This window comes from Rutilus rutilus, assembly GCF_951802725.1.
Source record: "Rutilus rutilus genome assembly, chromosome: 19".
Lineage (NCBI taxonomy): Eukaryota > Metazoa > Chordata > Actinopteri > Cypriniformes > Leuciscidae > Rutilus > Rutilus rutilus.
In genome coordinates, this window is record NC_140232.1 from 31,527,984 (window position 1) to 31,542,680 (window position 14,697).

At 34.7% G+C, this 14,697-nt stretch overlaps 1 protein-coding gene across 1 annotated transcript; it reads left to right on the top strand.

Moving 5' to 3' along the window:
* The first annotated feature begins 7,278 nt into the window (after positions 1–7,278).
* Positions 7,279–14,064, top strand: LOC311278934 (uncharacterized protein). The gene is made up of 11 exons (XM_084390104.1): positions 7,279–7,596; positions 7,973–8,197; positions 8,563–8,716; positions 9,634–9,706; positions 9,872–10,247; positions 10,469–10,564; positions 10,908–11,221; positions 11,457–11,638; positions 11,774–11,943; positions 12,258–12,472; positions 13,535–14,064. Exons 1-11 carry the CDS (start codon positions 7,295–7,297, stop codon positions 13,765–13,767), a joined length of 2,340 nt encoding a protein of 779 aa, XP_084246230.1. The 5' UTR covers positions 7,279–7,294; the 3' UTR covers positions 13,768–14,064.
* The last annotated feature ends 633 nt before the right edge of the window (positions 14,065–14,697 follow it).

A 14,697-nucleotide genomic window follows, 5' to 3' on the forward strand; every position in this document is an offset into this window, starting at 1 on the left:
CATTTAACCAAAAGGAAAATTTTATTGCTTGGAGATTGCTCTTGCATAACTCAGAAGACATAATTGAGTTCTAGGCTTCATGTAAAATGTTTTTTTCTTGAGTCTCAAACTAGACCGTTGTTGACAAACAGAGTGTAGTGCTGAAAAATTAACTGAGAAATATTTGGCATATGCAGACTTTGGCATATTGGAATATTTGAGCATATAGTTAAACTGTAAATGTTTGTAATTTTTTACAGAAAAAGACCAGAAAAATGCTACGGTTTAAACCTTAATTGGCTACCTGTAAGTACAACAATACATTATATGCATTTTTAAAGTACAATTACTGTCATATGTGACCCTGGATCACAAAACATGTCACACGGGTATATTTGTGGCAATAGCCAACAATCATTGTATGGGTCAAAATTATCGATTTTTCTTTCATGCCAAAAATCATTAGGATATTAAGTAAAGATCATGGTCCATGAAGATATGTAGTAAATTTCCTACCGTAAATATTTAAAACGTTCATTTTTGTGAGTGAATGCAGCACAATCGCCAACATAAATGGACAACTTAAGAGGCGATTTTCTCAATGTTTAGATTTTTTTTGCATCTTCAGATTCCAGATATTCAAATAGTTGTATCTCGGCCAAATATTGTCCTATCATAACACACCATAAATCAATGGAAAGCTTATTTATTCAGCTTACAGATTGTTTTATTGTTGTTTTATTAGGATCCCCGGTGACTGGTTTTGTGTTCCGGGGTCACATATTGATGTTTTTTTTTAAGTAAAAACTATGAATTACCATAACATTTACAGTCAAAAACAGTAAAAGGAGAGTCAGACCCTGCATGGGTCACATCACATACGATCAAATTCATCAAAAAATCAAACAAATATTTTGTTTCTTCTTCGTGTGTGTGTGTGTGTGTGTGTGTGTGTGTTTATTTTTATGTATTTTTTTACAGTGTATAGTAACAAAGATCTCTTCTAAAACTCTAGAGGAGACACGTGAGATTACTGGGGTCTTTTTCTCAAGAGAAACAACTGAAAAGCAGCCCTTTCACACAAAGAACCATAACTATAACGATAACTATATTATCTTCCTAATCAACAGACGATAACATTCTGTTTATTATAAGCTAGCAACGCATGCAGTTATGGTGTCTTCTGAATTAAGTGTGCATGCTTTTTAAACTCGGGTGGATTCTGATTGCCTGTCAATGTTTCTATCGTTCATCAGCTGGAAAAAAGATCATTCTAAGTGATTCCAAAAATATCATTATGGTTGCTATTCTCGTCTTTGGCGTGAACTGCCTTTGCTCTTCAATTGATGTTATTTCTGCTTAGAATAACCAATTGAGAAATGAAAGAGTTATTTGTTGTGATTTGTTGTAAAGAATCAATGAAGCATTGATGATGACCTTTTTTTTTTGTTAGTTGGGACAAGAAAGAAATGTTGACCAGTCCACATTTAGAGTTTAAAATTATTCAGAGGCGTTCACAAGTTTAAAGTTTTGTAACGCATCTAAAAAGTAAAACATCAAACAAGTTCCTCAAAAATGTAGAGGAGAGTGCTGTCTGAGTCCACCAGCAGTGTGACATTGTTCTTCCCCCCTCAGGTTTTATTCTTAATCTCAGACCCACTTCAACCTTGAAATGCACCGGATTCAAAGTCTTTCTTTCACCGTCTCATACCGCGACTCTCAGTACTGACTCACCGACCTCTCCACATTTCCTCATAAGGCTCTCTTGACTCATCTCTATCTGATATAACTTAAATATTAAGCTGAAACATGTTTTAATGACATTTTGGATGACTTAAATGACCAGTCTGCTCTAAACACCGGTGCTCATGTTGCTATGCGGTTGCTAGGGTTTCTGGTTGTTGCTAGGTCAGAAGTGTCCATCTATTGTAGTCTCTATACTGGGCTTGACATTAACATTTTTACCCAGCCACTTTGACTAGTGTTTTTTCATTTGGCAGCAGGTTTATTAGCCTGCTGTCACTTTAAGACCTGACGCATGGATCCATTATTTGTTTTCTTTCTCAACTGTTTATGTTCACTTAAAACCTACCTAACTGTGTTTACTTGCCAAGACTGGCATTTTTACACTATTTTGTGTGTATTTGACTGTTTAAGCGCAATAAGCAGTGAAAAATAACTTAATTTAGTAGAGGTAGCTTTATGTGTGGGCATTTTGGATGTGAGCGCAAAATCTGCAGGAATGAGTAAAATTATGCGCAATTAAAACACAATCCCAAGCCGAAACTCAAGCCCTGTAACACCAGCAATATTCATCCGGAGCACAAGAAACGAGTGAGTGAGGGGGGGCAGGTTGGTGTGTCAACTCTCGGTCGGAGCGTAAAAAAACAACAACAAAAAACCTGCTATCATGTATCTATTCTGCGGAAATTTAGTATTGGAAGCGTTTCAGATATTTCAGTGTCCATACGGATTGAAAAATCTATATTTTTGACCACACTTTTGACAAAAATGTATATATTATATATAAATTTCATCGACATCAAGGGTATATGATGTATTAACCTCAAGCCCTGTCTCTAGATATGACTCGTATCCCTCATTTTTAAGGCATTTTTAGCTGTTTATTATCCACAAGGTGCATTTCTGATTGCTTAGAAAAGTAATAGCACACATCTTTATATGCTGCATGATTTGAGGAATAATGTGTAGCAGAAAAGATGTGGTATGAGTTATGAGCTTAAGTTTGACATAAACTCTTGCTGAGCCAATTTGTGATTTACGTTTTTTGGCCTATTGGTGAGCAAAAGTCAGGTCAAGTAACTTTTATTTATAAAGCTCTTTATACAATACAAAGCAGCTTCATAAAGAGGAAAATAATGATCAATGATGCAAACTTTTTCATACAAACAGTTCACTGCAGTTGAATTGAACACTTGTGGCAGTGTACCCCAACAACTTTTACAGATGCAGAATATTTATTAATAAAAACGTACTTTCATGCATACTTTAACCATAGTGCATGATTTGTAAGCTAATACATTTTTAATGCTGGTATCACATATATCCAGCTTCATATGAATGGCTTTTCATCTGGTAGCCTACAGCATTGCACTTGCGATAAGAGTCGTTATCCACATTTTCCTGTAGTAATGTCTGTACTGTACGTTGCCATAATCAAAATGTTCATTAACTGGAACATTGAGTGATAATATTTCAAAGTGATTTCCGTCCTTTTGACAGATTTGACAGTAAACACTGCTAATAGGGATTAGAAGTGATAAGGAGAGACAATTACATTTTAAAGCATCCGTGTGAAAACAAACCTGGAACGACACGTGAGGATTTGGGGAGAAATCGAGAGATTCTTAGTGCACTCCAATGAATTCTTCATGGGAAATATCGTAAATTAAACTGGGAGAGCAGACCACAAATGTGCATGTTGTATTTTCATACAGTGGAATACAAAAGGAAAAAAAAAAGAAAATAATCAGGAGGAAAAGAATGCAGCGACTGATAAGAGCTCTTGCCACAGATGTTCTTGTTATACCATCATGTTAAAATACCAGGCGTATGTTACGTTATTGAGCTAATGTCAGAAAACAGAACATGAAGGAATTTTTTACAGCTCATTCAGTCAAACTGATGGATAAGGATTATTAATAGCACAACCTTATGATTTGAAATGATTATTTCAGTCTTTTTGAGCCAAACTTCCCTAAACTGGAAGTGCCTCCCATAATCTAAAATGCAGTCGGCTCGTTGGGAAAAAGGGAGATAATAAAAATAAAAAACATCAAGAGGCAAGCTAAAATGTCATGGTTTCTCCATGTGTTTTTATCTCACATTTGCTTCTGTTAACGCTGGTTAAGTTTAGGGTAAGGTTTAGTGTGGTTTGTACATCATTTAAAAACATGATAGAGCTTTAACCTTTTCATAAATCTTTTGTGCTTAAAACGGAAAAGTTTTACCTTCGTGTTTTTCACGTACAGATGACAATGTCGTCAAAACGATCCCCGTTCACACGGATCCGCGAAAAAAGACTAAAACCGCTGCATTATTCATGCCAGGCCAGTAGTTGGCGATGTCACTTTGTAAAAGACAAACAAAAACACTTATAGACTGCACACACGTTTCCACAAATTTGCATTTTTGTAGTTTACACAGAGACAATAACAGTATAATTTTCAAAAACACGCACTTTGAAACCCGTTTTCAAAAGTTTGCATTTTCAGGCCCCCAAAATGCCATCGCCGTGTATATGAGCGGCAAAAACGGATTAAAACTTTTACGTTTTTAGTTGAAAATGGCGTCGTGTGAACGGCCCCTCAGTGCCAATTTGAAAATGTCACAGACCTTGCATGAAGAACATCATTTTTCAGAAACGAGCCTCATATGCTAATGGATGTAACCTGTAAATTTTTTCGAAGTCAAAGCGCAAACCTGGAAGTACTGTAAAGCTAACATAATTTGAATAGAAAATCTTTATACAGCTTGTGTGAGTCTATATTTTGTTGAGGTTGTAAATGGCAAACCGTTTGTTCAGAACAACACAGTATTTGCTAACCTTTCCGTGAATGTCTCTGTCAATATACGACTCATTAATGCGTTCACAGGGACTCTAGCATTGCCCTTGTGTTGTGGTGCTACTCGTCCCTGCGGGGAAGGGGAGAACCTTTTGAAAACATTGCATGGATATTGTGAAACGAGTGGATGACAGCCTCACTTAATGTGTCATGTCCTTTATGAGAGCACAGTACAGCAACACTCCGGCGTGTTTGTTTTTGTGGCGGGAACAAATTAACAAGTTATGTATAGCATGCAGCTCTTGCAATTGTATTCATAATATGAAAACAGTACAATAGCTCATCCCATCAACCGCACACTTGCAGCTGAAATGATGTTTTTTTTCTGATGTCTGGACTGCGCTGAAATGACTGATAGTGACTATCAAATGCTCTTCATCTGTTTGTCATCTTTTATTTAAATTGATGAACTGAAGCGTTCTTCATAAGGAGTGAGCGATGCTCAAGGATATATATATATATACACTGGCAGCTAATTCTAGCTGTCAATAAAATCAGAAAGCCTGGTCTGAGTATGTCGTGTCTCTGAAAATTTTTTTTGATTATTGTTTCGAGTGCCTCAGACTTGCATTGTAATTGAAGCCATGTCTGGAGACTAGACTAAGACTACCTAACACACTGGAATCTTTGTTTGTCAGTTTTGCATGGGAAAACACCACTTCAGTTTGATTTGATCAAGTTCGTTTGATGCAGCCAGTGGCGCAGAAACGGCACACTTCACCTTCAGTGATAGATTTCATGAAATTGATGTATCGAATTCAATGTGATTCTCTTGCTTTTCCTCTTTGAGGTTACCATCGGGAGCAAGATGTCAAACGTCTTTAGAAAGAGCATGTGCAGATCTCAGGGCTTTTCACAGTTCTGTTGTATTTGCGGCTCCTCTTCGGCTCACTGCCGCCCACCCACATATGAGACACTCACTCTCGCCTGCAGAAAAGCTCACTCAGAATCTCCACTGAAAGCAAAAAATTCTGAAATTGGAGGTATGGGAATTGAACTCAAACTCTCAATGCCTTTGTGGACTTTCTTTGGTCATTTCTTCCAGGGTATACGTCGCAGGTCTTGGCGGTTTCATCTTTGTTGTTTGACCTTTAAGAGAAGGTTAACATGTGTATGTGCTCTGTGTATGAAGTGAACGTGTAAGTAAAACCGAATCATCATGTACTGCAGTCTCTCAGACACGTGTTACATGTCTCTCACGGCTATAGGTACAGCTCTTTTTTCATGTAGCTATAATACATAATGTGACAGCGTGCTGAACCATGGCTTTACCCTACAGATTATAATGTGATTTGCACAGCCAGAACTGTGTAACAGTGTAAACCTACAGTGTTAATGTCAGCCTTGATGAAAAATAACAAAGCAATAACCTACATAAAGGCCATGTGTTACATTGGTTTTCACGTTGTGGCTAAGAATACACAAACAAATGGCCTATAGTTTCGTGTAGCTTTTTAAAAAAATGGTGGCAACAGCATTACAACATGTTTACAATTAATAATAATAATGATCAAGAGTATTTACATTTAATTATGCATAGCATTTGAACCTTTTTGAAAGTGTGTATATATTATATAATATAATATTTATTTTTAAATAATTTATTGTTGTATTTGTTGTTGTCTTGTATTTATTATTAATAAATTATAAATTGTGATTTGTTGTTATGTTTTTGTATATGTGTATATATATGTATATGTATGTGTGTGTATATATATGTATATATGTGTGTGTGTATGTGTGTGTGTGTATGTGTATATATATATATATATATATATATACTGTATATATATATATATATTATGTACATTGTGATATGATATTATGTATGGATATTATATACATATATATTATGTGTATAACATATTACTTGTATAATAAAGTATATATATATATATTATATATAATAATGTAACATATTACGTATTACATATAATATGGCAAGCCATTCAGGAAATAATTATATTTATAATATGAAGTCTGAAAATATAGTATGAAAGTCTGAATATATATATATATAGAATGAATGTCTGAATATATATAGAATGAAAGTCTGAATATATAAAACGAATGTCTGAATATATGGAATGAAAGTCTGAATATATAAAACGAATGTCTGAATATATGGAATGAAAGTCTGAATATAGAATGAAAGTCTGAATATATAGAATGAAAGTCTGAATATATAAAACGAATGTCTGAATATATGGAATGAAAGTCTGAATACAGAATGAAAGTCTGAATATATATAGAATGAAAGTCTGAATATATAGAATGAAAGTCTGAATATATATATAGAATTGAAGTCTGAATATATAGAATGAAAGTCTGAATATATAAAACGAATGTCTGAATATATGGAATGAAAGTCTGAATATAGAATGAAAGTCTGAATATATATAGAATGAAAGTCTGAATATATAGAATGAAAGTCTGAATATATAAAACGAATGTCTGAATATATGGAATGAATGTCTGAATATATATAGAATGAAAGTCTGAATATATAGAATGAAAGTCTGAATATATAAAACGAATGTCTGAATATTTGGAATGAATGTCTGAATATAGAATGAAAGTCTGAATATATATAGAATGAAAGTCTGAATATATAGAATGAAAGTCTGAATATATAAAACGAACGTCTGAATATATGGAATGAAAATCTGATGTTATCAGCGCCATCTTGTGTTATTCATCTACTTTTTTTTTTATACACATTTTGAACAATGAGCGAGTCCGCACGAAATTTAGTAGCAGCAATTTTAAGTAACGATCATCTAATTAACACCCTTGCGAATGCGTGTACGGGCCAAAATACTGGCAACCGTACTCAACATCGTTCTACTGATGAAGAAATTTATTCGCTATTTCATCGCGGAAGAGCGAATGCGGTGAACTTCACAGCCCAGGAAGTTCCTGCTTATCAGGCAAACATTTCAGAAAGAAACATGCCTTCTACCTCACAGGGACAACCCTCAGCTATCTACAATCTTCGCCCGTTCACTCGAAAGGGGCCTAGACACAAGAGGTAAGAACAAAATGAATTGCGGGTGATACGAGTTTTTGTCATAGCAAAATGCATAAATATCGGTGAAATGTGTTAAGTATGATTTCAGATGTAGACAATTGTAAATCTTTAAATTTAAAATACATTCATGAGGCTTAAGTAGTTAAACTTTGTAATTAGTAGTTTGGGGTTTTTGCACTGATGTAGTAATGACATATGGTTGTGCACAAATGTTGTCTATAAACTAGAGGGAAAAAAAAGGAATTCTTAATATCAACTACATTTTACAATAAATTCATTTAACACAGCTTCCAATTTATAAACAGAAAAGATAACTTAATATAAAGTACATACATATTTAATTGAATTGAATATGTTGATTTTCTTTAATGTTAAGGTTTCAGGCACTAGGCAGTTTACGTCCGGTGGCTCAGTCTTTCACCAAAGAAGTTATTCTCCTATCAGACCATACATCTACACATGTGCCAAGGCGTGCCAAGAAAGCTTGGCTTTTTGAAAATGGACATATCAAATCTGCCTTAGAATTTGGGTGTGACTGGGACGCCGACAAAGTTATGCAGACTATAACAGCAGCCTTCCAGCCAGTTGTGGAGGGATGCAGGTAAACGTTAGCTGTGTTTAATCACATTTTTTACTTATTTTATATTTTTGCAGTAATACTAGTAATATGATAGGTTAATTTGGAGTGTTTGTGCTTTGATAAATATCCCTTGTTGTGATATGTAACAAAATTAACAAAATATTGGATTTTGCCAATACATTATGGTTGTAAATATCTAATTCTTTTAAATTTATTTTAATTTATCTGAATTTAAATGAATTAACTGACCAACTGCTATACTAACAGTATCAAAATTTGTATGTGTAGACAAATGGTGTATTGAAACCATACCTTTCCATGTACTGTTGTGTGGTCTTCTAGCTTCAAAATAAGTTTCATATACAGTGTGCTTTTTATTTCATCAGATTACAAATCTTGATGTCGTGCCACAACAAATTAGTGGAGCCATCCCTGACTTCTAAACAGACTTTAGGTGGAGACCTTCTGAAAAAACTTTTTCATCAGAAGTCCATTTATGTCAGGCCTGACAAGGTCATTTTAAGTGAAGAGAAAGAATCTGTAAGTAGTGCAGAATTTTTTTTTTTTTTTTTAATTACAGTATTGTCAAAATTCTTAGGCACCCTAGTATTTTCAGCCATCCAAAAATTTTGCTGTGGTGTGTATATAGGAAATATCAATTCATATTTCAAAGTGTAATAATCCAATTAGATTTGTGTTTGCACAAGGACAACAGTTGGTCTGCACCACACAGAGATCTGAACTCACCATCATCAAGTGCATCTGCGATTACATGAATGAACTGAGACAGACTAAATCCAGAAGAACTGTGACAACACCTTGAAGATGCTTGAAGAAACTCACCTGCAAAACTACTTGCAAGTGTACCAAGGACAAAAGCTGTTGAAACACAAACTTTCATATGATTTAGTTAATAGAAGTTAATTGTTAAATTTCATCTATTCATTATTTTTGCAAGCATCCAAAATTTACAGCATTTTTGTTAGATCTTTCTTCAAGCATATTGGAGATGTTGCCACAGTTCTTCTGGATTTAGTCTTCTTGTTTCTTCTTTTTCTCCAATTGCACATGGACTTGGTGATGTGAGATCACATCTCTTTGTGGTGCACCGGATGTTGTTAGACTCCTTGTGCATACAAAAATCACAATGGATTATTACAATTAATGTCAAAAGAAATGTAAACAATACTTCCTATATAAAATGATTTTCCCTATAGACTCACAAAAGCAAAACATTAAGATTAAATATATTTTTTGGGGGGGAATGAAAGTACTGTATTTGACTTTTGCACAGTACTGTATATAACAGGTGACAATGGCAATACTGTGTTTTACTTTGGTACTAGTATGTTGTGACAATTAAAACAAATGTTTGTTTTGTTGTTAGCATAGTGTATTGGAAGCATACATTTACTAAAATTATTGTTATAAATGTATTTATTTGCTTCAATTGACAGTCATGTTCTGATGAAGACAGTAGCAACACAAACAAGAATGATTTCAAAGAAACATTGCATCCTGACAAATGTGGTAAATACTTTTATTTACATCCATATACTTTTTTTTTTTAATCTTTTTTTTCTACTACAGTACATAATGTAATGTTGAAGACATAAATGTGTTCTGTTGCTTACACTCTCATGTAAGTAAAATCCTAATAAAAAATTAACCAACTATTTTTCCTTGTTTATACAGTTAGTGTGCCTGACATTTCCAAAGAAGTTGTTTCAGCCATCTCCACTGTTGAGGTCCAGTGTCTCTCCAGTAATACCCCTTCCATCTCTGGTGGAGATGAAGTTATTTGGTGTATTGACACTGAAGATATTTGCACCAATGCACCACCCATCTCAGCTGATGTCACCATGTCTTCTGTTGCTGCTGCCGCCATTACTATTGATGAGACTCCTACCTTGTCTAGTGGAACATCTGCCATCTCTAGTGGCTACACCCACAGCTTTTCAATTGGTCCCACTATCAGTGGCACTGGACACACACCATGCTTCTCTGCTAGCAACACCTCTGGGGCATCCCATAGTCCCACCCAAACCAATGCACCCAGCACAACCTACAGGTACATGTTCTTTTTATACAGGATTGTCATGGTCAGGGTTTAATGTCAATAGGCCTTGTTTACAGTACAATTTTGTGTTAGAATAGTCACTCAGCAGTAGACAATGTTATTATTACATCTAGGAAGTTATTTGTCCTGTAGTAATGCAGCTATTTCTTTTAGCATCATATATGTACTTAAACATTGTCCATTATAAAATACTGATATATTAAATTTTTTAGTACATACCTTGACCTATTTGAGGAAGAATACCTCTCTGATGACGCTGATCTCCAGGAAGCCATTTCAAGGTCCTTAGAGTCCAGCACAAATGAGAGGTCAGTAGAAGATATTATGTAGAAATGTTTCATTCTAATGCATCATAGCAATAGCTTAATTTTCTAGAATCGTAGCAATAAACAGGCTACCACCTAAATGGTTCAGAAATATATTTATGTGTGCACAATATTGTTTTTTTCTTTATCTCATATCAAATCTTTTCTGTGGTTATTGTTTCAACAATATTTATAATATTGCTTCCTTTTAATACATTTTTGTTTAAATCATGGTGTAAAAGTGTATAAAATATATAAATAAAAATATATAATTTTTTGTATGTTACATTATGGGCGAGTTACCATTGACATTGTTGTATTGTTTTATTGTTTATTATTGTTTCAGTGATTCAATGATGACTTTAGAGAGAATAATGGAGCAGATTGGTTCTAGAGTAAATAATGACAGCATTGTACGCTTCAATATCATAAGAAGAAATGTGTGGGATGGAACATCCAGAGCAATGGGCAGATCCAATTTTTCACCCGAGAAGAAGGTGGATGTTAAGTTTACTGATGACTATGGAACATCTGAGGGTGCTGTGGACAATGGAGGACCTACTCGGGAGTTTTTCCGACTCTGTCTACATGAAATTAAGGACAAAATTGGCATCTTTGAAGGACCACCTAATGCTAAAGTCCTCACATGCAACTCCAAAGGTACACTACTTATAAATTTATATTGATGTCAAGTTAAGGATTTCTTTTGGATTCCTAAATATGTTGTACCTGAAATGATTTAGTAGGAAATGTAAGAATCTTCAAATGTTGTACTTACAATGCTTATTTGAGAAAGGACATTTAAAAGTTCACTCCTTGATTAAAAAAAAGGTTTTACAGCCTCATACAGATAGGTGGCATTGTGACATGATGTTTTAATTTCATTTGATAATAGCGATGAAAGACAATGCATACTTCTATGCTGGCCAGATCATGGCAATGTCAATTGCCCATGGGGGGCAAAGTCCATGTTTCCTGTCTGAACTTATGTATGAGTGTCTTCAAAAGGGCCCTGACAATGTAAAGGTCAAAACTGAAGATATTACCGATGAAGAAACAAGGTCACAGTTGCAGTCGGTAGGCATATTTTACTTTAATTATTTTGTATTTTGATATAAATTATTCTTTTTGCATGCACTCATTAACATTGAAGTTACAGCTAATAGTTGTATATCTTCATTCTAAACAATGTTTTTTTGTATATATTTTTAGATCTTACAGGCCCAGACTGATTCACAACTACAAGATGCAGTTGCACAGGCAGCTAGCTTAATCAGTCTTGCTGGTCACAATGTTCGCATAACATTGGAAAACAAACAGGAGACTGCTTTGGATCTGGCTCATTGGTATGTCCTTCAGCGGACCCGTGCACCATTTGAAAGGTATGTTTATATCTGCACACATAATGTAATTGTACTTTGTCAGAAAAATTAAATATAGTTTTATGGCTGTAAAATGGCAGAAATACAAGAGATAGAAGAGGAAAGCATGTACAAAAAAAAGTTTTTGAGTTGCTAACAAAGTGTGTCTACAGTATAAGAAAATGATTGACCTCAACTTCCATGTTATAGTGCACCAGTACAGGTGGACATAATAATTAATTGTGGAACCTCATCTAATTAAAAATGAAAAATACTAGTGCTACATGTTTCAAATCACATAAACTACACATTACAGCGTGTTTCCTTTTTATTAGGTTCAGAGATGGCTTAACGTCTCTGGGTGTCCTAGATGCTCTCCAAAACTATCCTGTTCAGTCAAAGTGCCTTTTTGTGAAGGCTGAAAAGGCCTTAACTGCAAATGATGTGGAGAATCTCTTCCAAATCATTCATTCCGAAAGAGGGAGTAATGCATTTCAAGCAGAGTGCCGGACCCTGGCTTTCTGGCAAGACTATCTTCAGGATGCTGAAAGTAAGTTTAGTATTTCACACAGTTTTCAACGCAAGACGTTATTTTCTACATTGTTTTTGGCTCCATCATAGTGGTACATGACAATGGTGGAAAAATATCTATTTATATTGCAATGTTTGAATTGGTGTTTATGTACTATAACTACATTAATATAACATTTAAAGCTAATTTTGCCAAAAGTATTGGGTCATCCCCTTCCAATGAACAGGTATGACTTCTTTAGTAATATCCATGAGTGCAAATCTTAATATTAAAGTATATAATGATATTCTAGGAAATTGTGTGCTTCTAATTTTATAGCAACAGTTTGGACAGGACCTTTTTCTATTCTAACATGGCAATGCTTCTGTGTATAAGGCAAGGTTAACAAAGAAATGATTGATTGAGTCAGTGTGGAAGAACTTGACTGGTCCAACTCCTAATCCTAGCTGAACACCTCTGGTGTGACTTTAAATGCAGACCTTGAGCCAAAAACTCATCACCAAACACCAGTGACTTGTATATATGGGTACAGTCATTCAGACACTTCCAAAACTGTTTCAACAGAGATGGAAATCAATTTTTAATCAATTAATTATGTTTCCATCTTTGTTGCCACAGTTTTGGAAGTGCCTTTTTCTGTTCTACAGAAGGGGGAGTCCCAATACGTTTGTCCATATAGTGAATGTACAAGTCATTGGTGTTTGGTGATGAGTTTTTGGCTCAAGGTCTACATTTAAAGTCACACCAGAGATGTTCAGCTGGGATTTGGAGTTAGCTTTATGCAGACTAGTCAAGTTATTCCACACTGACTCAATCAATCATTTCTTTTTGAACCTTGCCTTATACACAGAGGCTTGGAGAAAGATTATTTGCTACAGTCTTCACCAACTCTTCACCTACACCATCTTTTATTCTGCTAAATGACTCTTTATACTCACCAGACTGTTGTTAGTGTTGCATGTGACATTATGAGCAACCCTTTCGAATATAACTACTCTTATAATACTTTTGCATTACTCCAATGGTATAATTTAACATAGTCATCATTTAATTGTGGTACTCTCTTTTTATGTTTTACAGTTGAAAACAATGTCTCTCTGGAGGATGTTCTTGTTTTCTTTACTGGATGTGACAGCATTCCAGCACTGGGTTTCTCTCCAAAGCCAAGTCTTGAGTTCATTACCTGTTCCCGATTTCCAGTGGCCAATACTTGTGAAAATATTCTCCGCATACCAGTTCATTCAGTGTACACTGCTTTCAGATCCGACATGGATTTTGCAATACGCAATTCACCAGGATTTGGAAGAGCGTGAGAGGTAATATTTTCGAGGCATGTAGAGCTTGAGTTATGTTAGATTGTTTATGCTATTGCTGTTATTTCACTTTGTTATTCATTGATACCAAAATTCTGTATTTACTGTAACAACACATAAAAAAAATAATAATTACAAATCAAAGTTCTTCATTACATTTTAAGATGTATTTCAAGCTATATGTTCCAGTCTTCTGACCTGAACAACCATGTTCCCCGGTTTCATTGCTATGACAAAATTGTTATTTCTTTATAGGCTGTGTATGGCTTTCTTTTAAATAAATGTTTTTCTGTTCCTACTTTTTATGCACTGGCTTATATTTTTTTAGTGTCTAACTTGTAGTGTAACTGTAGTTACAAAATTACACTACACAAAACTACATAAAATGAATGTATTTTATAACTTAAAATACAGGTTTCACCTTGAACAACAGGGTTAAGTTACAACGTTTACAAGGATACATCATATAATATACACTATTTATATTGTGATAATGTTCAATGGTTCATGGTGAAAGAAAAGTGTATTTTGTGTTTAAATCATAATTTTACATGCTAATGCCCTTTTTTTCTGTCACCACAATAACTTCAGTATGATAAACATTACCAAAATTACTTAGCAGACTAAGTATTTATTTCAAGCAAGTTACATGCTGTGAAAAAAAGTTCTATTCCATGATTTCCATCGTCAGTCAAGGGATTAACTGGGATTAACTCAGGCTGACACTGGCGATGATCATAAGGTCTTTGCACATGCGCAAGATTGAGTGGTCCTTGATTTTCAGGAAGTTGGAGCATTCCAGCTGTCCAAAGTTGCAGTGGGGAGTTGCTTTCCATTGTCCTTAAACTATGGTGGTTCCACTGGCTTACAAACTCATCAACAGATCTGTTTATTCTTGGAAGGTAAACATGATGAAGAGCCGTAATGTGA

What these genes read in the sequence shown, in the direction of transcription:
- LOC311278934 (XM_084390104.1), top strand. Translation starts at nt 7,295, where the DNA reads ATGAGCGAGTCCGCACGAAATTTAGTAGCAGCAATTTTAAGTAACGAT. An exon ending in ATTGCATCCTGACAAATGTG is followed by an intron (nt 9,707 to 9,871) that starts GTAAATACTTTT and finishes TTGTTTATACAG; the next exon opens with TTAGTGTGCCTGACATTTCC. An exon ending in GCACCCAGCACAACCTACAG is followed by an intron (nt 10,248 to 10,468) that starts GTACATGTTCTT and finishes TAAATTTTTTAG; the next exon opens with TACATACCTTGACCTATTTG.